Raw genomic sequence first — 21902 nt, 5'->3', positions numbered from 1 at the left:
GATATGTCACTAATGCATAATCAATTACCGACCAACCGAATAAAATCGGAAATTCATTGAAAGAATATGTTAAAACAAAATTTCATTTCTTATAAACTTTTCATGTTTATGTTTAGTGACTGTATTGCACAATTAGAATATACAGTTATACACTGTGATCCAGAATCATACAAACCAAGTCAAGAATTCTTCAGATCAGATAGCGCATCCCTTGTGGTGGCCGAGATAACAGCATCTGAAGCATTTGGCAAGTAATAATATTTTCCTGTGCGGAACAATCAAACACACAAATGTTGATTATTGTCTGCTTATTATCTAAACAAAACATAGCTCGGTAAAAAAAATACAGAGAGAACAAACCTTGAGCAACTCTTGCGATCTCCTTGGCAAAACCAGTTGAAACAAACTTGTTTTCAGTATCAATCACTAGAAGAGACATCCCAGCCTTGTAAATCTTCCCTGCAACTTCCAGAATCTCATCCTAAACAACACCAAAAAAAAAAAACACGCAATTGTAATCACTGCATCAAGGACAGAGAGCTCGTTTCTATCTGCACTTTTATGAGTTCCGCAGAATCTGTTTACCTTCAATTCTTTGGACGTCGGTCTAGGGGCATCTGCGGCAATAGACTCCGGATCAGTTGATCTTTTCAGTGTAATGTTGGCTCGACCATCGGTTATTGCAACTATCATTATGCGCCCGACATCACCACTCTTCTCTGCGTTAAGTCCCACTCTTACTGCCTAATATGGATATAAATATTATTGTTAATATTATGCTGACACACAATAATGATATTCATACAAACAAAACCATCATATTGGACATACCGTTGTTAAACCATGGGCAAGAGGAGAACCACCACCACAGGGAAGTCTCTCAAGACGATTTCTTGCCATTGCAATTGATCTAGAAGGGGGTAAAAGCACTTCTGCAGCATCCCCTCGGAAAGGAATAATCGCAACCTAAACCAATCACTGGTGTATAAATCTAATCTGAACTAGCAACAAGCATGTTTACTATTCAAAAGAGTAACCTTTACCTGATCCCTGCTAGTATAGCTCTCTGCAAGTAGTTTGAGTGCAGCTCCTTTGGCATTTTGCATACGATTCAATGCCATACTACCACTTGCATCAACCACGAATATAACCTGCCATACAACAATGGTAAGACAGAAGCGTAATCATATATTATTTATATTTTTCACTGAAGCTTCTATCAAAGGAACTGTCAAATTTATCATGCCAAACATCTTTCTGTTTTAAGTATAAGTTATTTTGTACAAAGTAATGCATGGACAAGGTTCAGTACCAGGGCTCCAGCTTTCCTTGCCATTCTTTTGGCCCTCATATCTGTCTTCTCAACAAAGACTTTCCTAGTTCCTAATATATCCTTCTCTCTGCGCAATTTCTGGTATGGTGCAGCTGCTCTAAGTGTTGCATCCACAGCTAGTCTTTTCACTGGACCCTGTCAAAGTGAAATTTGTTAAGGACTATGCATGTTTGGGAGCCTGATCACATCTATTTAACTAGCCTCAAGTGGCCATTTGAGAGCCTTGCTAACTAGCAATGTCCAACCGAAAGTGCTCCAGAAAATACCAAGAAACCCCTAAGGTAAATACGCTAGCTCATATATAGCAATTGATTCAAGTAAGGAGCCAAGGCTAAAATCAACGGCATCTCTCTACACTAAATTCAACTAGCCAAATTGAGTTTGATCTCGAGGGCAAACCTTTGGAAGCATTGGCTTAATATAGCGTCCTCTATCTTCTGAGAATATGACGTTCTTCGCTCTGCCAGCTTTGCCCCGACGTTTCTGGGCTTGTTGCGCAAAGAACAGGAGTTTCTCATCCACCAAACCCCCATCAGCGTCAAATATAAATTCTTCAGGTATTTGGTCCTGTTGCTGCTCATTTTCATTTTCTTCATTGCTTTCATCCTACAATGGTTAATGAATTATAATTTAGAGAACCTAGATCGTTTGTGCAACGAGAGACAATAATGTGTACTGCATCCACTGACCTCTTCTTCTTCTTGTTCTTCTTCATTTTCTTCTTCCCCAGATTCACTATTTTGTGGAGGCGGTGGAGGAGGTGGTGGGTTGTTTTGTTGTTCAGGTGGAGTCTCATCTAGTGATGAACGAGGAAGAATGACCAGTTCAACCTATTGAAATATGGACCACATTTGCTAATCAATAACTGGAGAATGACGTAAATACTCCATTCTACAATGCTAATTAAAAAACAAAACAGTAAAAATGGATGAGCTAGAGAAGAGTACTTAACGGCCTTTCTGAGGTCATCAATTGTGACTTTTTCTCGCCCTTCAATTGCAGCTAAGCACTTCGCCACACGAGCTGCATACAACTCTGCGCGATGTCCCTGTATCATAAATTTGTTATTTGGGAAAGGAGTATTAAACGATTTCCAGGTAGTCATCCACAAAAAATAGGCAATTAGAATTAACTACACGTACTCCAAACACACATATTATTATGGTGATATGATCATAACACGGCGAAATATCACAATCAACTCTGCAACAAAAGCACTCAATACGAAACCTTCTTTATCCAGTTTTGTTTATAAATCAACTCAACTCTATCTAGATGTATCTTTCTGCCTGTGGTGAGCCATTCCGTGCATTACATCTAGTTCCTGTTTAAGGACTATACTACTAGTTGAAGTTTATAGTTGTGACATTATCTTGCATGCATCCTGTCCTTTTTTTCGTGTTTATCCTTATTCTTCCAGGAGTACATTATTATAGAGTTTAGAATTTTTGTTCAATACCTGAACACCACCTCGGACAGCTTCCAAAACCAGATACTTCAGTTGCTCTCTACTTATCTTGACATCTTTCAAATATTCTCTAGCCAATATAATCTACAGTCAGAAAACGCACTGGATTATGACCGAGAAAAGAAGCATAACATCCCATCCAACTTTTGCTAATGGGGAATTGTACCGGTACTTAATCTCTTAATTCATTTGAAGATACCTGCGTCTTTGCTGTCTCTGTCTCTTCATTTACCATTCTAAAAACCTCATTACACTGTTCTTGAAACTGTGTAGCAATTCCAACTGCTGCGACACGATCTTCAAAACTCATAGGAAGGTCTGCACTGCAGATATTAACATAGTGATGTAAAAAGAGAAAGAACTGCGAATCACCAAAAACGAAACAGACCATATATTTCACACTTAAATTCAAAAAACTCCAGCAATACCTTAAATTAATGGCAACACGGTCAAGCAAGTGCTCTCGAACAGCACCTTCTTCAGGGTTATAGGTTGCAATTAAAAGTGGCTTACATGGGTGCCTAAAGCTGATACCTTCTCTTTCAACTATATTAACACCATCTGTCAATACATTGAGAAGCAAATTACTAATTCCCTCATCTAAGAGATTTATTTCATCAACATACAACACTCCTCTATGTGCTTCCGCCAAAAGACCAGGTTGGAAAACAGTTGTCCCCCTTTTCACAGACTCCTCAACATCAACAGACCCAATGAGTCTATCTTCTGTAACTCCCAACGGAATCTGTGTATTACAGAATGACAAAAAAAGCCTAAGTCATTAGATAACAAATTCAGAAAAGTTGAAAAAACGCTCCTAAAACTGAATGTACCTGAATGAAAGGAGATTTGACAATCTCAGTCTTAACGCTTTTATCAGCATTGTACTCTATTCTCTCAGATAAGTCGTCTTCCCACCTACAAGCGTACAAGCCAGCAGAATGTGAGTTGAGAAAGAAGTTGTAATTAAGAGAAAAGTAGTTCCTTTATCCAGGTAGTAAGATACTGACTCATCTGGGCAGGCCGGGTCAGCATTTGATATTGAGCCTACAACAACTTCTATAGGAGGGAGGATTTCATGTAACCCTCTTGCCATGATTGTTTTTGCAGTTCCTCTACGACCTGAAATCGCAATCCCTCCGATTTCACGATCAACCGCGCCAAGTAAAAGAGCAGTCTTTATGCCTTCCTACAAACAACATTAGTTGAAAGCAACCAAATCATATAATACTCTCTGAAGCTTTTATATCTAAGAAGTTAAAAGTTTGATCCTTTTCTTGTATCCAATTCAACTAAACCAAACGAAGCTGCAACCTAAGAGAATCAAATTGGGAATTCACACTGACCTGGCCAACCACAGCGGCTAAAGGGAAAAACTGTCGGCCATAAGAGGTGTTCTCTGACTCAGTCTCCATCTCTGATGTCGACGCAACGGCGCCGTTTGGGGATTCAACGGTAGCACTAGCGGAGGCACGTACAGTGAACCGGCACGAAGCGACTCTGTTACGTTTGGTGAGGGGGAGAAACGGTGGCTTGTGGGAGAGATCAGGGAGGATATTGCAGCGAAAGAGACGGCACGTTGAAACTGGTGATGATGCCGCGACATGAGTCATCGCCATTTTCGAAGAGAGGAGAAGAAGAAGAAGAATGAAGTAAAGAAGAGTGTGTGTGTTTCAGACCTTATCAGCTTATTTCGCTTCTCCTTTGTCTCCTCATCGCTTCTTCAGATTGCAGCTCTATCCAAATTGATAAATTTCATTAAAAACGTCTTTTTTATTAATTTATTATTTTTTTATTGGGAGTATTAGTAATAATTAACCCAAACAAATAAATCAATAAGTGGATTTATTTTAACTTTATATCTTAGGAACTAAATTTTGCATAAGATAATCATAGTGTCTTTTCAAATTAAAATGAATTGATTGGTACTCTCTTCTTTTTTTTCGCCAATAAATTTGATTACTACTATGAATGAATGAGACTAGTGAAAGTATGAGAACTGGTTAGGAGTTTAAAAAGAAGGTATGAATTGAATGCGAGTTCTTTTCAGTCACTTTGGATCTAGAAACCAACTGACAATAATGTGTAGTTATTATAGACCAAAACACACATTACACATAGCTACATAGTAGTATAAGTGTATAACACAGAACATTGATCTAAAAAGGTGAAAGTAGGCATCCTAGAATTTATGACTTATGAGTTAGTCACTCATTAGAAGAATAACAAGGTTTTTACAAGGCCATCCATCAAATTCTTAACAATCACAAGTACTACTCTTTATGCAAAATCATATTCTCTAAATGCAAAACGTGTTCTTATACGTTTTTAATCATAAACATCATAGAGTCAGCAGTAAAACAAACGGTTTTAATTACACTTTCTTGTTTGTTTATTTGAGAGACTCTTTATTTTAAAACAAATTGAGACAAAACACGACAAAATCGGATTATTTATCAACGCGACTGTTTCTCCTGACTTGTTTCTTGACTCTTCTCCAAGCAATTAAGAGTCCAGATGAGAGATTAATAATTAATCATAATCAAAGACCAAGTGTTACATAATCAATGAAGAAAATATACAAACTACAAAAAGAAAGTACAAAATATAAGAGAATTATTTATTAGGCTGCTCTCTAACCCATGGCTCATGCTAGAGTTTTTGTTTCTATTTTAGGTTCATGCTAGAATTGTTCCAAGCCAAGTACCGCTTAAGATCCCCTCTCTTTTGAAACTATATATAGCTCTTGGAAAGTAATACTGTAGTATAGATCAAATACTCTATAAAGTACTGTTAATTAATTAGAGCGTCTCCTAGCAATACAAGTAAAAGTAGCAATATATATAGTTAAATGCATCTAGGTCTCAGCTAATCATGCTTGTGCATGCGGCAGTGTGCATCTCCCACACGTCTCTGGTGTGGTAGGGTGGTAGCCATCTATGTTCCCAATATGTGTTGTTAAGCATCTATTGATCTCATGCACATGTCTCCTATTATATTAGAAACCGCGAATGGATATAAAGTAAACAAGAGAGAGATACGGACGTGGGGGGGGGGGGGGGGGGGACTGGTGGTAGATCATGCGCCAACCTAACTAATTATCGTAAAGATGGGCAATATCTTCAACCTAACTAGTTATCGTAAAGATGGGCAACAACTTCATCGTAGTCAACTCCATGAACCTGGTCCTCAATAGATAATCATACTTTTTTATTTTATTTTTGTAATATACTAATATATAAAGTAATCATATAAACATTTTTTTGGATAAGGAAGTAATCTCTTCTAAATCTAAACACGGGGTACCAAATGCTCGACGAGCAAAAATTGATGCTATCCAGATAATTAAGGGCATAAATCAGAATCACCATTCCAAACAGGGCAAGTGATATATATAGTCTGGTTGGGAAGTACACACTATCAAACATTTGGTTTGGTAATGAATTATTTCGACTTGTCAAAACCACGTTGGGTTTTTAATACTCAGTTCCATCATGTTTTCGGTGGAATAAATGTCTTAAGTCCGCGCCGGCTCGGCTGATTACCTTCGAGAAAGTGTGTTTATTTTTTTATAGGTTAACTAAAAAAAGAAACGGAGAAACGTAAAACGTTAGGTTAAAGTGTATAAACGTTGTTTTCTATACTAATTAATTAATTAAAAAAAAAAAACAAGTAAGAGAAAGAGATAGATGCACATGTACCTTGTTGTGTCTCAGCCTTAACAATATAATTATTACAAAGCGTCGGTGCCAGTATTTAACAACAACAACAACAAAATCTCTCTTGCTAACGCAAAATCTGATATGCGTCTTTTTCTCAATACAAATTACGTTTACACTTACGTACATGATCATTGGTCCGAGATTGATTATTAGTATTTTTCAAAGTCCAAAGTCCAAAGGAAGGAACGAAGAGAGAGCAATCAAAATCAAGTTTAGCGTGCTAAATGAAATTCAAAGAATATAGAGTCCCATCGTATCGTATTAAAAGAAGGAATAAAAATTGAATAAAATTGCCTAATTAGGTTAACCAATCTTGTAACAAGAAAAGGGCAAAACGGGTAATATTGAAAAAAACAAATATGTGTTGTTGTAGTTTTGAAAATTGAAACTATAGGAGAAGGCAGAGAAGAGAGACACAATCGTATATATATATATGATATGATATGATATGATATGATTATAAAAGGGGGCATTATTAAATCTCTCTCTTGTATCCATATTTTCTCTCTCTCACCCACCTTATAGACTTTTCTTCTTCTCCCCAAATATTTGTATTTTTTTTTTTGTTCTCCCTAAAAACAAACTGTTGTAAAAAAAAACCTGAATTTGCCAAAAAAATATTTGACAAAGGAAAAACAAAAAAAACAAAAAAGTTTTTAAACAAAAAAGAAAAGAGAGGCAGAGGAGAGATCGTGAGAGACAGGGAGGCGCTGCCGAAGAAAGGAGAAGAATTTAGGGTTTGGAGGAGCGAGACTTTGCTGTGATTCTTTTTTGGCGTTTCGTTTTTTTCTTCAATCATTCTCATCTGCTCTTTTCATTCATCCTGGGTAATACATCTCTCTCTCTCTCTCTCGTTTTTTTTTTTTATAAAAAAGCTTTAATTCTTCGTCTTCTGAATCTCTTCTTAATTTCTGGTTTAGATTCGTCATCTGATTGCTTTTCAAATTGATTACATTCGAATTGTAATTTCTCAATCTGTGGTTAATGTTTCGTTTTTGGGGATCTGATTTTTTTTTTTTTTTATCAGCTTTTAGTTTCTTCTCGCTGCTTCTGCTCTTTCTTCCTTTGGATTTCAGATCTGGTATCAATTTGGTTGAGACCTCTTTTGGCGAATGTTGAATGCTTTAGAATGAAATTTTTACGATTTTGAGCATCCACTATATGCTCTGTATGGCTCTGTTTTCTACTCTTTGGATTTGACCTTAGACTCTCTCGGATTTAAGCTCAGTGATTATCTGATTACTTACAAATTTGTTTTTTTTTTTTTTTGGTTTTGTTAATTTATGTGTATGTGTGTTTAAGATTTTAAGTGTTCGTTTATGGAAGCTCTATTGTTCGAGATTATATCTACTTCAAGAAGATCCTTTTGTTAAAGATGAAGGCATTTATTAAATTTAATAGCACTCACACTGAGTTAGCTTTTTTTTTTGGTTTGGTGGCAGTGTCTTTGAAGGCTTTCTAATCTCCTCGTCATGGTGGCCACCTCTGCTACGTCTTCATTCTTTCCTGTTCCTTCTTCTTCCTCTCTTGATCCTAATGGAAAAGGAGGAGGGAACAAGATTGGTTCCACTAATTTTGCTGGACTCAATTCACCACCAAACTCTGGCAGGATGAAGGTTAAACCTAACGCTCAAGCTCCTCCCAAGATTAATGGCAAAAAAGTTGGTTTGCCTGGTTCTGTTGACATCGTTAGGACTGATACCGAAACGTCTTCACATCCCCCTGCACCGAGAACTTTCATCAACCAGTTACCTGACTGGAGCATGCTTCTTGCTGCCATTACTACAATTTTCTTAGCTGCTGAGAAACAGTGGATGATGCTTGACTGGAAACCTAGGCGTTCTGACATGCTTATGGATCCTTTTGGTATTGGCAGAATAGTTCAAGATGGCCTTGTGTTCCGTCAGAATTTCTCTATTAGGTCGTATGAAATAGGTGCTGATCGCGCAGCATCTATAGAAACAGTCATGAATCATTTGCAGGTACCACTTGGATTCTGATTATTATTATATAGTCAACGTGTTGTCACTGTTCTCTTTGATATGCATGATTTAGCTCTTCTGCTTATTACAGGAAACGGCGCTTAATCATGTTAAGACTGCTGGACTGCTTGGAGATGGGTTTGGCTCTACCCCTGAGATGTTTAAGAAGAACCTGATATGGGTCGTCACTCGTATGCAGGTTGTTGTTGATAAATATCCTACTTGGTAAGCTATAGTGCTTCAAAACACTTTTTTTTTTCTGACTTATCCAGATTCTCCTGCATAAACTTGAATATGCAGGTTTATGCTATCACTTCTTTTAGCCAGGTTTGAGAAAATGATGTATATGCTGCATCTTTTGTTTATATAATTGATTACGATTCTACATATTTATGGCCAGTGGATATTGCGTTTTATAGTAGCACAAATATGCTCATATAACTAGTGACTTTTTGCAACCTGGATGACGTGCTGTGCATGCATATTTTATTGCATCGTAACTCATTTGCTTATTCAATATGTGTCTCACAGGGGAGATGTTGTTGAAGTTGATACATGGGTCAGTCAGTCTGGAAAGAATGGTATGCGTCGTGATTGGCTAGTTCGGGATTGCAATACTGGAGAAACCTTAACACGAGCGTCAAGGTTAGATTTTACTCTAGGCTAAGTCGATCTATTCTCTCATTTTTAGCATGTGACCATTTATTGGTCTTTCTGATGAAGCTGTTGATGTCTGTGCTCTCTGTTTAATATTTGATAGAATTATTGCAAAATATTTATTTGCAGTGTTTGGGTGATGATGAATAAACTGACAAGGAGATTGTCAAAGATTCCTGAAGAGGTTCGAGGGGAAATAGAACCTTATTTTGTGAATTCTGACCCTGTCCTTACTGAGGACAGCAGAAAGTTAACAAAACTTGATGACAAGACTGCTGACTATGTTCGATCTGGTCTCACTGTGAGTATATTATCTGCTATACGTTTCAGCAAACTGATTCCTACCATGAAAAAAAACTCTCTTATGGTTTGGTAATTAACTTTTTGCAGCCGCGCTGGAGTGACCTAGATGTTAACCAGCATGTGAATAATGTAAAGTACATTGGGTGGATCCTGGAGAGTGCTCCAGTGGGAATAATGGAGAGGCAGAAGCTGAAAAGCATGACTCTGGAGTATCGGAGGGAATGCGGAAGAGACAGTGTCCTTCAGTCGCTCACAGCAGTTGCGGGTTGCGATATGGGTAACCTCGCAACAGCTGGTGATGTGGAGTGTCAGCATTTGCTTCGACTCCAGGATGGAGCTGAAGTGGTGAGAGGAAGAACAGAGTGGAGTAGCAAAACACCAACAACAACTTGGGGAACTACACCGTAGAAAAGAATACAAACAATGGCTCATTTGGTTCCTTTGTAACTATATCTGCTACCACCTTGCTTGCAACCCCCACCCCACCAGCACCATTTCATTTCCTCTCAAAAGTTTCGGTCACCCTTTGTATATTTGTTTTTTTTTTTCTTCTTTTAATTTTCGATGGAGATTTATTATATTTATTTATTTTTTTTGCTTATGGGAAAATGGGTGCCGTGTCATTACGAATTATGTTTATTTATGTGTCCCATGTGCCAGCGCAAGACAAGGCAGCAACCCTCTTATCCTAAATTTATTGTACTTTGTTGTGGGTTTTGTAGTTGTTTCCAGCTAAACAAAGCATGTGGACAATGTTGTAATGAATGTGATGCCTTTCTTTGTACCTGTAAATATATAAGTGAAAGGCTATTAAATAGACACGATCGAGCAACCAAAACGGTTTTGTCCTGCAAATGCCCTTTACCAAAAAGCAATAAAGCCATCGCATATTGGAATCGGGAAAGTGAAATCTATTATCAAGATTAATTTAACTAAATCCGGAAAGAGACGATGAAATGAAAGCATACTAAAGTAGTTGATGGGTGAAAAAAAAGGTTCCTTATACTCCATAGGAGATTACAGCTTATTTTAAAAGAAAAAAAATTTGCGTGAAATGAAAGCAAAAGATGATAAAGATAGTTTTTAAAACATAGTTAAAGTTAAAATTAGTGCGTGAATATAATTAGGTGATTCATTTTTTAGTATTCTCCATTAACAATGAATTTTAAATTTCCATTATTGTCTTGACCACAAGTAATCCCTTTATTTTAGAGTTGATTGACTAGCAGAAATGTGGTCAAACATGATAGGTATCATCATTCTTAATGGAATCCATAATCTCTTGAATCAACATGTTAACACCTCCTTGACCTTTTTTAAGCTCAGGTTCTTTTCATTGGTTCACATGTAATGATCATATTGGTTAAACAATATCGATGTTCTAATCATTTCTTTTCTTGTGAAAAAGGATTTGACCTTGTTTTAACTTGTAGTTAACAAAAAATTGTATATTTGATGTAAAATCCCTGTGACTGGACGTTCTAGAATCCATTAAATTATATAAAATTCTTTGTCCAATACAACTTTTTACAACTATTTGTAATAAAAATAGTAAGAAAAAACAGTTCAGATAACGGATGAACATTAATTAATTAGCTTTATAGATTTGTGACTAAAGAAAAATGTAGATACAATCAAACAAATTAGATTAGTCTGTACTGTTGTCAGTTGTCACCTACCAGATTTAAATCCGTTATAATGCATATTGTTGATAGATAAACTTATAAACCATCAAAACGTTATTGCAGTTCTACGTTGAAGCACGAGTGCGACTCCGAAATTTAGATAACTTTTAGGACATTAAAATCACAAGTAATTACTGAACTTAATAATAAAAAGATTCAATAGAAAATGGAAACACACATTTCTCTACTCTGTTTTTTTTCTTCATTTCTTATACTCTTTGGTTTCTTTTATCATTGTTTTTGTTATCAGGCCAGGTTATGTTTAGAAATCAGAAGGTCTCATACATACAAATATTTCTAGTAATGAAGAAGAAGATTTTTAATTAAAATGATGCAAAGATTCCCATAAAAACTAAACTAAACAGATTAGACTTTGTCACGGAAGAAGAACTCTTTTTACTATGAACCACTTTATCATCATCGTCACTCTCAATGTCTTTAGGATGGTCGAAATTGGCCGGGACAATGGTGTCAGGAGCAACTTCGTCATCACCGGACTGAGAGGATTCTCCTGGTCCAGGCGCAGAAGCATCTTCATCTGGTGATAATAAACCAGGTAAGCCCTGACCATGTGTTACATTGATCATAAAATGCTGCCCGAATTTACATTGATCGCCATCATAAGCTCCTGAGAAGAAATAGTTGGAACCTTCTTTAACAAGAGGAACACTTATTGAGACGGGAACTGGAGATGTTGATGAAGGATTTGCAGCTGACCACTCTGTTGTACTATTGTCTTCATTGTTGTCGTAATCACATTCTTTGTATGTTTTGAAATCATATGTCTGTACCACCGAATGGTTGCTGTCCGTGTTGAAAACTACAATGAAAACAACACAAATATGTTAACCAAAAGCACACTATACGTCTTTTACTTTTTTTTTGCTAAAAACTGTAACCAAACCGACGAAATTATAGGGTTGAAGAGGATTTGGAAACTTACTGAGGAAATCACCCAAAGAGAAAGATTTGGAATCAGCCCATTTCTGATAATTAGCAGAAGGTTTCTCCTGAATATCGAACCATCCCGTGGACTCTCCCACAGTGTAGTTCTTGTACGCATCAGCTGACAAACTCAGAACCATAAGGCACGTGATGAGTATAGCACCACAATATGAAGAAGATCTCAACATAATTACTCTTCTAGCTTTCTTCTCTTTTTTTCCTCTTTCGTTTTCTCTTGTTTATAAATAAGGATTCTTTGGCTTTATCTTTCTTTGTAATAAAGAAAAGCATAAGACTCTGTACACACAAAAAGTTATAAATGATGAGCTAGCTCGTCATTGACTGCATAAAAACTAAGACATGTGTGAGTTTGACATGTGGACAAGTCTTGAAGTTTGGGGGCTACAAACTACAACAAAGGAACATGAGACGATACTAAGTGGTCGGTCCAATCAGATGACAACGCCTCTTCGCTCTTCCCCATGTGATCTCTCCCACCTTACTTTTGCTGTCTGCGCTTCCCTACTCTCAAAAATATCTCTGCCAACTGTCTTTTACTATACTAATTGGATATTATAGGTTACGTGTCTCGTAGTTAATCTCGTTTTATTGGACTTTTAAAACCAATGGCCCATACAAGAGGCCTTATGCGGCCCAAATCACTGCAGTAGTTGCAGATTAAAATTAATGTTTCTCGCCGTCACCTGTAGTCGAACTTGTGACATCGAAGACTCTCCCCACTTACTTTACACAACACACCAGTTGAACTAACCCACCCACCCACGAGCTAAACAATCCACTCTTCTTCGTTCGTCGTCTCCCACCATGGAAGGTGTGGCTATGAAACTCCCCTCTTTCAAATCACTTGCCCCTAACGCCATCTCCATCGGACACCGGAGCTTCTCCCGCGTCCGTCGCTCCTCTTCGCTATCCGTCTATTCCGCCGCCTCTTCCTCCGCCACCGTCGCCACCAATTCCGAATCCGTCTCTCTCGGCCATCGCGTTCGAAAAGATTTCAGAATTCTACACCAGGTTTGTTTTAACTTACCCTAATTGTATAAATCCGAAATAGATTGGGGATAGTGAAGTATGTAAAATTGGAGAGCTCAACAATTTTTTTTAACTTTGAATTGAGTTTTTTAGGAAGTGAATGGGTCTAAGCTTGTGTACTTAGACAGTGCTGCAACTTCTCAGAAGCCGGCTGTTGTATTGGACGCCTTGCAGAACTACTATGAGTTTTATAATTCAAACGTTCATCGAGGGATACACTATTTAAGTGCCAAGGCTACTGATGAATTTGAGTTGGCTAGGAAAAAGGTTGCTCGTTTCATCAATGCTTCGGATAGTAAAGAGATCGTTTTCACTAGGAATGCAACTGAAGCTATTAATCTTGTAGCTTATTCATGGGGTCTTTTGAATCTCAAACCTGGAGACGAGGTGTGCCCCCTTACTTTCTCAATCCATCTACTTATATATCTTGGTATCTATGTTTATCTGCTTACATTGAGTCCTTTGTTTCACAGTCAAAAGTGTTGTTCTTTTTTGTTTTCCTTTTCCAATAGCAAGTGAGATTGTGAGTGATGCTAGCTTTTCAGGTTATTCTTACTGTGGCCGAACATCATAGTTGCATTGTTCCTTGGCAATTAGTATCTGAAAAGACTGGAGCAGTTCTTAAGTATGTGATGTTGAATGAAGATGAAGTCCCAGACATTGACAAGTTGAGAGAAATGATTTCTCCAAAGACAAAGCTTGTCGCTGTTCATCATGTTTCAAATGTCCTTGGTAGATTCCTTTTTTTCATCTTCTTATCATAATCAGTTTGTTTAGCTTGTATATGTGTGTCTTTGTGTTTTACTTGATAATTAGAGGATTAGGTAAGTATCTAATTGTTTATCTTTGTGTTTTAGCATCTTGTCTTCCCATTGAAGAGATTGTGGTCTGTGCACACAACGTTGGAGCGAAAGTTCTTGTGGATGCTTGTCAAAGTGTTCCTCACATGGTGGTTGATGTCCAGAAGTTAAATGCTGATTTCCTAGTTGCGTCTTCTCACAAGGTTGGAATTGTTTACTTACTTTCTGAGATACTTAATAAGCCTTGTGGCAAGCTTGTAGTAATATGATAATCATGATTCAGATGTGTGGACCTACAGGCATTGGGTTTTTATATGGTAGGAGTGATCTTCTCCAATCCATGCCTCCGTTCTTAGGTAAGCCATTTATCATGTATATCCTAATGAAAATAGTCATCATATCTGTTTCATCAAGGATGGGCCTGGACTGGCTAACTCGTCTATTTTTCCTCTTATTTCTGTCCTTTTTAAAGGTGGCGGAGATATGATCTCAGATGTATTTCTTGATCATTCAACTTATGCAGAACCTCCATCCAGGTTGGGGTTCTACTTATATTAGTTTGTAATTTGCATATTTGCTACCGTTTGAAAATAAGTAGACTCAAATTCTTACCAGATTTGAAGCTGGAACACCCGCAATAGGAGAAGCGATTGCCCTTGGAGCAGCAATTGATTATTTGTCAGAGATTGGCATGCCGAAAATCCATGAATATGAGGTTTGATATGATTTTCGTACAATTAGATATCAATGACCGTAAATGGAATGCATAGTGTTTATTAGTCACTGAAGTATAGTCAGACACTTTTTTTCTTTCTCGGAGAACTAGCTAAGATGTTTTGATCTTCACATGTTCTCTTTCTTACTGTAATTTTAATTTCTTATGTCTTCCAGGTAGAGCTTGGTAAGTATTTGTACGAGAAACTGTCTTCCCTTCCTGATGTCCGGATATATGGCCCCAGACCTTCTGAAAGTGTTCACAGGGGTGCTCTTTCTTCCTTTAATGTGGAGGGATTGCACCCAACTGATTTGGCAACCTTTCTTGATCAACAGGTATGCTATAACTGGGAGCTATCTGTCCTATCACTTGCTGGTTTTCTCTTATCTTCAATAGACATTCATTCTCTCGATAAGAGCTAGTACCTCTAGAAGAGTGGGCCAGTAGGGCACCACCTAACTCTCTTCTGGGTGGGTAATGTAACCATTTTAGAGGGCAAAGCGAATCTTAAATGCCTAGCTTATGATATCATGTGGTCTCAGCTTATTAATTGTGGTGGTTATTCTTGATAATTCCAAGTGGTTAGGACTTAGGTGAAAGACCATGTGTAAACATGAGTCTGGACTCTGTTGCTAATTAGGTTAAAACAAAACCCCTGCATCATCTAGTTTATCGTCTACCTGAAACGTCTAACCCCTAAACCTTGAGGTTCTTGATCATCTGGCATCTTGTTTAAGCATACTTTGCTCTCTCACATCTGAACATCCGTAGTAGAATGAAAACTGAAGCAAATATTGTATTTTGCAGCATGGAGTTGCGATAAGGTCAGGACACCACTGCGCACAGCCACTCCACCGGTATCTTGGAGTAAATGCAAGTGCCCGCGCCAGCCTCTACTTTTATAACACGAAGGAGGACGTTGACTCCTTTGTCGTTGCGCTTGCAGACACCGTGAGCTTCTTCAATTCTTTCAAATAAGTGGAATAACAACACCTTTCTGCTGAATCTCTCGGCTGGTTGTATGTTATATTTGCCTCCAAAGGCTATTTATTAAAATCTGTTACATATATAATCAATGGGAGTAGATGTTGATTCTTCAACTCCCCAAGGGCCCATTGTGTTGTAATTTAGACTTTGTGTATTGGCAGTAAGTCACGGACAGTTTTCAGGATTCTCCTTGATCATCATAATTTAAAAAACCACATGAAAGAAAATGCTCGTTTGACATTAAAGCCATGTATATGATCTAGCATCATAAAGTCATAAAGCTAATTACACTGAAATTGATTGTAGTGATGAACCAGTGTTTTTTTTTTTCACCGCAAACAAATGGCCTCACGAATTCAGAAACCAGTATCTGCATCATCAATTGCCGGAGTGTATTTCCGACGAGGCCGTTTCGTCAGATCAGAAGAGGGTTTGAACTAAGTCAATTTTCTCTTCTACTCTGTTTTTTGCCGAATCTTTTATGATTCTAGCTACTGGATGAGATTAGGAGATTGATGTTTGTTCTGTAACATTTAATTGTCATAATCGGTGATAGAAAAAAAAAAAAAGAAGTTTCATTGATGTTTGTTCTGTAACATTTTAACTTCTTTTTTCAGAAACCATTTGGTTTCTTTCAATTCATTTCCTTAAAATCTTCAAAACATTCGATGAGGCATGTTGGATTATTGAGACAAGGAAAACATGCTCCAAAAGCGAGAACAGGAAGGTTCAAAAGAGAAAGTCTAAAAATGGACAACGGTAACCATGTTATGATTATTGCAAGATACTCTGGACAAGAAAGCAGCACTCAAGTCTTCGTTTAGGATTCAGGACCTTCCTTGACTCTTGCGTTCCCACCATTCCATGAACTTAACTTGGGCTGCCATTGTGTCCAACTTATAGAGTTGCATCGTGTGGTTTGCGATTTCTTGCCCAAACGTCCAACCAAACAAGCCTCCTCCTAAGAACGACAATGCAGCACCTGTACCAACAGCAGTCAGAGGTGTCAAACGTCGTAGCAAGAGAAATATTCAACAAAAGTATTTTTACAACATGTAAGCCCCATTAGAACAGCATAAGACTTTGCAAGCTTTGTCAATATGGGACATAATGTCTGGTCGACTACTCCTATATGTTTTCATTTTATCTCTCTGAGTAACGAGTTTTGTGTTGTGTTTAAGAAAACAAGTGAGGTTGATCAAGATCAAACAGATGTATTGGCAGAGAGAAAATCCGTTACCATGTGGAACCCTGGAGTATTTCCAGGCAATAGCAGCAGTAGAAACAGCTCCAAGAGCAGCTCCAGCAACACCAAAGGTCACAGCTTCCCTAGCAGTTTTCAGCTGGAAAGGCATGAACACAAACAATATAAGCCAAACTTGTAGAGGACCTAAAACGTCTATAACTTGAGTAAGAAAACCAAATACTACATTACATATGAGCTGAAACTGCGAAAGAAGTCGTACAAGGAATTTAAAGTGTCCCAAGAAAAGGGAAAAATAGAGTTTATATTTCTTAAGGCACCAAAACGTCAAAGAAGGGATCAATCAGAGTAAATACCACACTAGATTCCTCAATGCTTATCACATTTTCTGCTCGGTCTAAGTCTATTTAACTCCTGCTTCTTCTAAAGCTTCTCTACCTCATACCCTTATTAGTTTCTTGTAACTTAAATTGATTGGAATGATAACCTATTAGTCCTACCTAATCGACAAGCTGAACAAAACTTGACACATGAAGACACAAGTGCGGAAGAATCAAAAGTCCAGTTTCGTTTTCTCAAAAATTTAAGCTAAGTTTCAATGTCAAGCCACGATGATTCACTCACTGGGCTCCTTGAGCTCTATCTATGGTTGCTAGATCTAAATCCAAAATCATACGCTTATCATCATCGATTCACGAAAATACTTAATATCACAAAACAATAGCGATGAACGAAAACAAAAAAAAAACAATCAGAGATCGGAGAGATAGAGAGAAGAAATTACGGTAGGGCCATGAACAGGATCAGAGGCAATGAACTCCTCGACGTCGGAGGAAGACCAAGAAGGAAGAGGCTCGTCGCGTTTGGTGAACCTCGTGTAATTATCGAAGAAAGAGAGCCTATCATTCCAGAAACCCTTGAATCCATTCCAATTTTTCCCAACGAATGACTCCGAATCTCCCATCTTCTTCTCCAGATCGATCGATGATTATCTTCTTCTTGCTCGCTCCCAATTAAAGTTTTCAGTTTTCCTAAAAAAAGATCACTTTTTTTTTTCTGATTGACGGCGAGCTTCACTCCTCTACGGTGCCTCAGACCATTGGTTCACTGAACCCACTAATCATATCTCACCACGTACACACTTGGGTCGTTCCGGTTTATCATCAGATTTAGAAAAAAACAAAACTTTTTAAAATTATTCAACCACAAAAGCAGCACTGCCTACTACTTAACTACTTCTTCTTCCTTCTTCTTCCAATCATCATCAGTTGAGCCAAAAAAAAATGAACATGGCTATGAACAGAGTAGCCAAGATCTTTCTCGTCTTTGCGATCTACTGCGCTCTCGATCCCTTCAATCACAGCTCTATTTCCAAGTTCCCAAACTTTAAAACTTACAAGATTGACATGCCTCCTTTATCTTCGCTTCCCAAGGAGAGAGACCGTCTCAATCTGTTACAGAATTCGCAGATCAGGTTTCTTAACGAGGTTCAAGGTCCTGAGAGTATCGCTTTCGATCCGCTAGGTCGTGGTCCTTATACCGGTGTCGCCGACGGTCGGATTCTCTTTTGGAATGGCTCTCTTTGGTCCGATTTCGCATATACTTCGATCAATCGGTGAGTGTTGTTGAAGTTTCGATTTTTCCAATTCGTTTCTAGTAAAGTTCTCAACTTTGAATGTTTTTATTAGGTCAAAAGAGCTATGTGATCTAAAGCCATCACTTTTGGATTACTTGAAGGATGAACATATCTGTGGTAGACCTTTGGGTCTTCGATTCGATAAGAAAACTGGGGATTTGTACATTGCAGATGCGTATTTGGGGATCATGAAGGTTGGTCCTGAAGGAGGTTTGGCAACTTCTCTTACAACTGAGGCAGATGGTGTGCCTTTGAGATTTACCAATGATCTTGACGTTGATGAAGAAGGCAATGTTTACTTTACTGATAGCAGCTCTGTTTTCCAACGGAGGTATGTATGTTTTAAAGATTTGTTCTTTTACTCTCCTGATCGATGGGTTGCTTAGAGTTTGCTTATCTTGTTTTGCTTCTTCACTATCGTTCAACTGTGTATTCCTTAGTCAATGGGAAACTATATAATCTGCTATCTTTTGAGAATCTACAAGAAGTTGGAATGAGCTTCTGATGCATAGTTACCACTTTGTGTGTTTGACCAATTGTGCTCTTAGTGTGGTGAGTATAATGATTGCTGTTTCTAGGAAATTCATGCTTTTGATTGTCTCGGGGGAAGACACCGGGAGGGTGTTGAAATACAATCCAAAAACAAAGGAGACTACCACTCTTGTGAGAAACCTACAGTTTCCTAATGGTGTATCCCTTGGCAAAGACGGCTCCTTTTTCATCTTTTGTGAAGGATCAATTGGAAGGTGAGTCCTTCATCTTAATTCCTCTGTGATTTCCACATCATTTCTCTGTTACATATACTTGGCATAACTTCTGGATTCTCAAGTTGTTTCCATATCAGTTCAATGATCCTGGTAGAACACAAACTCCGATGCTTAATTTTTGTTGTCTGTGATTCAGATTACGGAAATACTGGTTAAAAGGGGAAAAAGCAGGAACCTCAGAGGTGGTAGCTCTATTACATGGGTTCCCAGACAACATCCGGACAAACAAAGATGGGGATTTCTGGGTGGCTGTGCACGGCCACCGCAACATATTCACACATGTGATGGCTCATTACCCGAGGGTGAGGAAGTTTTTTCTGAAGCTGCCGATATCAGTGAAGTTCCAGTACTTACTGCAGGTAGGTGGTTGGCCTCATGGTGTGGTTGTCAAGTACAGTGAAGAAGGAAAAGTGTTGAAGGTGTTGGAAGATAGTCAAGGGAAAGTGGTGAAGGCAGTAAGTGAAGTGGAGGAGAAAGATGGGAAGCTTTGGATGGGAAGTGTATTGATGTCTTTCATTGCTGTATATGACTTGCCTTAGTTTCTTCTTCTTCTTTTCTTTTTTTCTAAAAATCAAACTTAGTGAAGCTGTAAATTTCTAGTTGGCGGCAAGGGATTGCAATCAATTAATATGTCTTTATCAAACAAATCTGTCTTTGATGCAATCAATCAAAACAACATTAAATTCAAAATGGTACTTGATCGCCTTCCTTCAAGTGCAAACTGTCCATCTCCCTTCGTTTAATGGCTGGATTAGTTAGGTGTAGTAAAGGCTGTATAAATTCGGTTCTCATCTTGTTGGGCTTAAATAGCTTATAGTCTATTAGTGGGCTGGACTGGGCTAGCCCCTTGTCTAATTATGTTCTACCTTCCCAATTTAATAATAAACGAAATTATTGAAAAAGAGTTTTTCATCTTTAATATTCCACGTTGCATTTAATGACATATTACTGTATATGACTTTAGTGTAACAAATATAGTTATCGAAGTTTAGAGTTTAAATATTGTAATGTGGAATATAAACTAGGGTTCAATATAGTCCTAAAATCCGATTCGACTGCTATTAGGCTACCTAGCCTAGGGATCGAGATCTCTCCTCGATCTGCCCGTCAGCTGATGATAAATAAACAAGGTCGGTGATTTCAATCGCTCCGATTGCTTATCTGATGTGTGATCGTACGCGCAGAAGATTTTCCTTAGGGAATTTCGAGTTTATTATTTTTGAAATTGAAGTTTAATATTGTGTTGGTTTGTTTAAGAGAAAGGATCCGGCTCCTGAGTACTTGAAATCTGAAACAGCGCTGTGGTGAGGGACATCAACAGGTGTCCGATTCCCGATGGTTATGATGCTTGTCGGGTCGGTCCGAGGATAGACACGGTGTTGATGAGTTTAGGATACTCTGGTCCTCTCACCATCACTTCCATCGTCGACCTGGAAGACACTCCTGAATTGAAGTCCTGCGAGCGCTCTCTTCCACTGGGATACTTCTTTTATTAGAGACATCCCTTGCGGTGAGATCTTCTTCCTTCTTTTTATTTCTCTTTCTTCTTCAATAATAAGCCTATATAGGCTACCAATCAAAATTAATTAGTGGATGGTTTTATGTTGATATTCATTCATCTGCATGCGTTAAAAAATCTTCTTATGTATATCTCTCTCCCTCTTTCTATACCTATTACAAATTAGGGTTTACATGGTCTTATCTCTTTCAATTTCTTCTATCATTACAAATTAGGGCTTCTCAACTCTCGGGTCTCATGAGCATTTCGTTGGATATGTTAACACTGGGTAAAAAATAATCATCCCCCGGCTACAATAATGCTCATAACCGATTTCCCTGGTCTGAATATTAATGCATGTTATGAGATACTATTGCTAAAAATAATAAAAATTCAAAAAAAATTAGTATAAAAATCTTATAAATGTTTGTAAGGGTACAATACGACAATGTAGAATTAAGCATAGAATTTCATAAAATGGTTAGGATGAATCATGTAATAGGTAAGGTTTAAAGTGTACTTATTAAAAAATATGTCAGGGTTATATTAAACTAAGAAAATAAAAATTAAACCTAAAGCAATACAAATATAGTAGTATAATCTTATTCACTAAAGAGAACATGACCAAAATTTATTATTATAAAATTCAACCAAACGAATTTCACATGGTTTATGTCAAATTTGTTTTATGTCATTTATGCGTCACATGCAATTTGGCAAATTAACACATAAAATGACCAAGGACAAAGCTGTACCTATCCGCGTTTCTAATTTGTTATGGACTTAATTTGGTAAATTATATGGCAAAATTGTTATGGACACATAGAATGCATTCTTGTGCACTTTTATGTTATTAGACTAAATTGTTCCCTAAACAACAAATTTACCGTAAACAAACGAAGAAAAAGAAAACCGTGATAATGAAGATTGGAACAAAAGAACATAATTATAATGAAGGAAGAAAAAAGGCAGTGAAAAAAAGAAAAGGAAACATTTAAAGTGTTGTGGACAAGACCCGTCAGAGGCACAAACAGCCAAAGACATAACAAAAACCCCAACCAACATGATTTGACGTTTCAGATTCTGTTTTTCTTTTGGACCCTTCATTAAAAATGGTCATCTCCTCTCTCCCTCCTATATTTTATACATA

General features: G+C 37.7%; 6 protein-coding genes and 1 long non-coding RNA gene across 8 annotated transcripts; 4 read left to right on the top strand and 3 right to left on the bottom strand.

Annotated features, from left to right (window-relative positions):
- Positions 1–67: 67 nt before the first annotated feature.
- LOC104755033 (magnesium-chelatase subunit ChlD, chloroplastic) lies at positions 68–4784 on the bottom strand. The gene is made up of 15 exons (XM_010477350.3): positions 4148–4784; positions 3812–3990; positions 3635–3719; positions 3230–3546; positions 3001–3124; positions 2793–2885; positions 2286–2381; positions 2023–2163; positions 1733–1939; positions 1313–1468; positions 1044–1151; positions 832–966; positions 586–744; positions 361–481; positions 68–265 (listed from the first exon to the last, which is right to left on the bottom strand). The coding sequence occupies exons 1-15, from the start codon at positions 4418–4420 to the stop codon at positions 180–182; spliced, it is 2280 nt and encodes a 759-aa protein (XP_010475652.2). The 5' UTR covers positions 4421–4784; the 3' UTR covers positions 68–179.
- Positions 4785–7115: 2331 nt separating this feature from the next.
- Positions 7116–10252, top strand: FATB (palmitoyl-acyl carrier protein thioesterase, chloroplastic). Its single transcript, NM_001302981.2, has 6 exons — positions 7116–7350; positions 7966–8505; positions 8597–8730; positions 9037–9150; positions 9292–9463; positions 9553–10252. Exons 2-6 carry the CDS (start codon positions 7996–7998, stop codon positions 9871–9873), a joined length of 1251 nt encoding a protein of 416 aa, NP_001289910.1. The 5' UTR covers positions 7116–7350; positions 7966–7995; the 3' UTR covers positions 9874–10252.
- Positions 10253–11444: 1192 nt separating this feature from the next.
- Positions 11445–12640, bottom strand: LOC104755031 (early nodulin-like protein 18). Its single transcript, XM_010477348.3, has 2 exons — positions 12094–12640; positions 11445–11970 (listed from the first exon to the last, which is right to left on the bottom strand). The coding sequence occupies exons 1-2, from the start codon at positions 12281–12283 to the stop codon at positions 11474–11476; spliced, it is 687 nt and encodes a 228-aa protein (XP_010475650.1). The 5' UTR covers positions 12284–12640; the 3' UTR covers positions 11445–11473.
- Positions 12641–12732: 92 nt separating this feature from the next.
- LOC104755030 (cysteine desulfurase 1, chloroplastic-like) lies at positions 12733–15874 on the top strand. Of its 2 annotated transcripts, none has more exons than XM_087494783.1 (9): positions 12733–13127; positions 13239–13532; positions 13691–13877; positions 14003–14148; positions 14229–14301; positions 14418–14481; positions 14561–14660; positions 14837–14995; positions 15468–15874. In XM_087494783.1, the coding sequence occupies exons 1-9, from the start codon at positions 12921–12923 to the stop codon at positions 15636–15638; spliced, it is 1401 nt and encodes a 466-aa protein (XP_087350909.1). In that variant the 5' UTR covers positions 12733–12920; the 3' UTR covers positions 15639–15874. The 2 variants fall into 2 exon arrangements, 1 of the variants encoding a protein (XP_087350909.1); XR_015586592.1 differs by having other exon boundaries at positions 12798–13127; positions 14245–14301.
- Positions 15875–16151: 277 nt separating this feature from the next.
- LOC104755029 (succinate dehydrogenase subunit 6, mitochondrial) lies at positions 16152–18010 on the bottom strand. The gene is made up of 3 exons (XM_010477346.3): positions 17636–18010; positions 16888–16990; positions 16152–16629 (listed from the first exon to the last, which is right to left on the bottom strand). Exons 1-3 carry the CDS (start codon positions 17813–17815, stop codon positions 16475–16477), a joined length of 438 nt encoding a protein of 145 aa, XP_010475648.1. The 5' UTR covers positions 17816–18010; the 3' UTR covers positions 16152–16474.
- A 103-nt stretch (positions 18011–18113) lies between these two features.
- Positions 18114–19901, top strand: LOC104755028 (protein STRICTOSIDINE SYNTHASE-LIKE 3). The gene is made up of 4 exons (XM_010477344.3): positions 18114–18466; positions 18540–18818; positions 19066–19233; positions 19391–19901. The coding sequence occupies exons 1-4, from the start codon at positions 18135–18137 to the stop codon at positions 19791–19793; spliced, it is 1182 nt and encodes a 393-aa protein (XP_010475646.1). The 5' UTR covers positions 18114–18134; the 3' UTR covers positions 19794–19901.
- Positions 19902–20247: 346 nt separating this feature from the next.
- On the top strand, positions 20248–20952 carry LOC109130118 (uncharacterized). The gene is made up of 2 exons (XR_002036243.2): positions 20248–20384; positions 20512–20952. It is a non-coding gene; the product is annotated as an uncharacterized LOC109130118 (long non-coding RNA).
- The last annotated feature ends 950 nt before the right edge of the window (positions 20953–21902 follow it).

The sequence above is a fragment of the Camelina sativa genome, chromosome 17 (genome assembly GCF_030686135.1).
Source record: "Camelina sativa cultivar CO46 ecotype springtype chromosome 17, ASM3068613v1".
NCBI lineage: Eukaryota > Viridiplantae > Streptophyta > Magnoliopsida > Brassicales > Brassicaceae > Camelina > Camelina sativa.
The sequence above is the reverse complement of the archived record's forward strand: the minus strand, read 5'-3'. Positions and strand labels throughout refer to the sequence as shown.

Excerpts from the sequence above, each read along its gene's own strand:
- LOC104755033 (XM_010477350.3), bottom strand. The coding sequence starts at position 4,420 with ATGGCGATGACTCATGTCGCGGCATCATCACCAGTTTCAACGTGCCGT. Across the intron at positions 3,991-4,147 it reads TAGCCGCTGTGGTTGGCCAG|GAAGGCATAAAGACTGCTCT; the intron begins GTCAGTGTGAAT and ends TGTTGTTTGTAG. Across the intron at positions 1,469-1,732 it reads TTAAGCCAATGCTTCCAAAG|GGTCCAGTGAAAAGACTAGC; the intron begins GTTTGCCCTCGA and ends TCACTTTGACAG.
- FATB (NM_001302981.2), top strand. The coding sequence starts at position 7,996 with ATGGTGGCCACCTCTGCTACGTCTTCATTCTTTCCTGTTCCTTCTTCT. Across the intron at positions 9,151-9,291 it reads ACCTTAACACGAGCGTCAAG|TGTTTGGGTGATGATGAATA; the intron begins GTTAGATTTTAC and ends ATTTATTTGCAG. Across the intron at positions 9,464-9,552 it reads ATGTTCGATCTGGTCTCACT|CCGCGCTGGAGTGACCTAGA; the intron begins GTGAGTATATTA and ends AACTTTTTGCAG.
- LOC104755031 (XM_010477348.3), bottom strand. The coding sequence starts at position 12,283 with ATGTTGAGATCTTCTTCATATTGTGGTGCTATACTCATCACGTGCCTT. Across the intron at positions 11,971-12,093 it reads CTCTTTGGGTGATTTCCTCA|TTTTCAACACGGACAGCAAC; the intron begins GTAAGTTTCCAA and ends TTTTCATTGTAG.
- LOC104755030 (XM_087494783.1), top strand. The coding sequence starts at position 12,921 with ATGGAAGGTGTGGCTATGAAACTCCCCTCTTTCAAATCACTTGCCCCT. Across the intron at positions 13,533-13,690 it reads ATCTCAAACCTGGAGACGAG|GTTATTCTTACTGTGGCCGA; the intron begins GTGTGCCCCCTT and ends CTAGCTTTTCAG. Across the intron at positions 14,996-15,467 it reads CAACCTTTCTTGATCAACAG|CATGGAGTTGCGATAAGGTC; the intron begins GTATGCTATAAC and ends TGTATTTTGCAG.
- LOC104755029 (XM_010477346.3), bottom strand. The coding sequence starts at position 17,815 with ATGGGAGATTCGGAGTCATTCGTTGGGAAAAATTGGAATGGATTCAAG. Across the intron at positions 16,991-17,635 it reads ATCCTGTTCATGGCCCTACC|CTGAAAACTGCTAGGGAAGC; the intron begins GTAATTTCTTCT and ends ATGCCTTTCCAG. Across the intron at positions 16,630-16,887 it reads ATACTCCAGGGTTCCACATG|GTGCTGCATTGTCGTTCTTA; the intron begins GTAACGGATTTT and ends CTGTTGGTACAG.
- LOC104755028 (XM_010477344.3), top strand. The coding sequence starts at position 18,135 with ATGAACATGGCTATGAACAGAGTAGCCAAGATCTTTCTCGTCTTTGCG. Across the intron at positions 18,467-18,539 it reads GCATATACTTCGATCAATCG|GTCAAAAGAGCTATGTGATC; the intron begins GTGAGTGTTGTT and ends TGTTTTTATTAG. Across the intron at positions 18,819-19,065 it reads AGCTCTGTTTTCCAACGGAG|GAAATTCATGCTTTTGATTG; the intron begins GTATGTATGTTT and ends TGCTGTTTCTAG.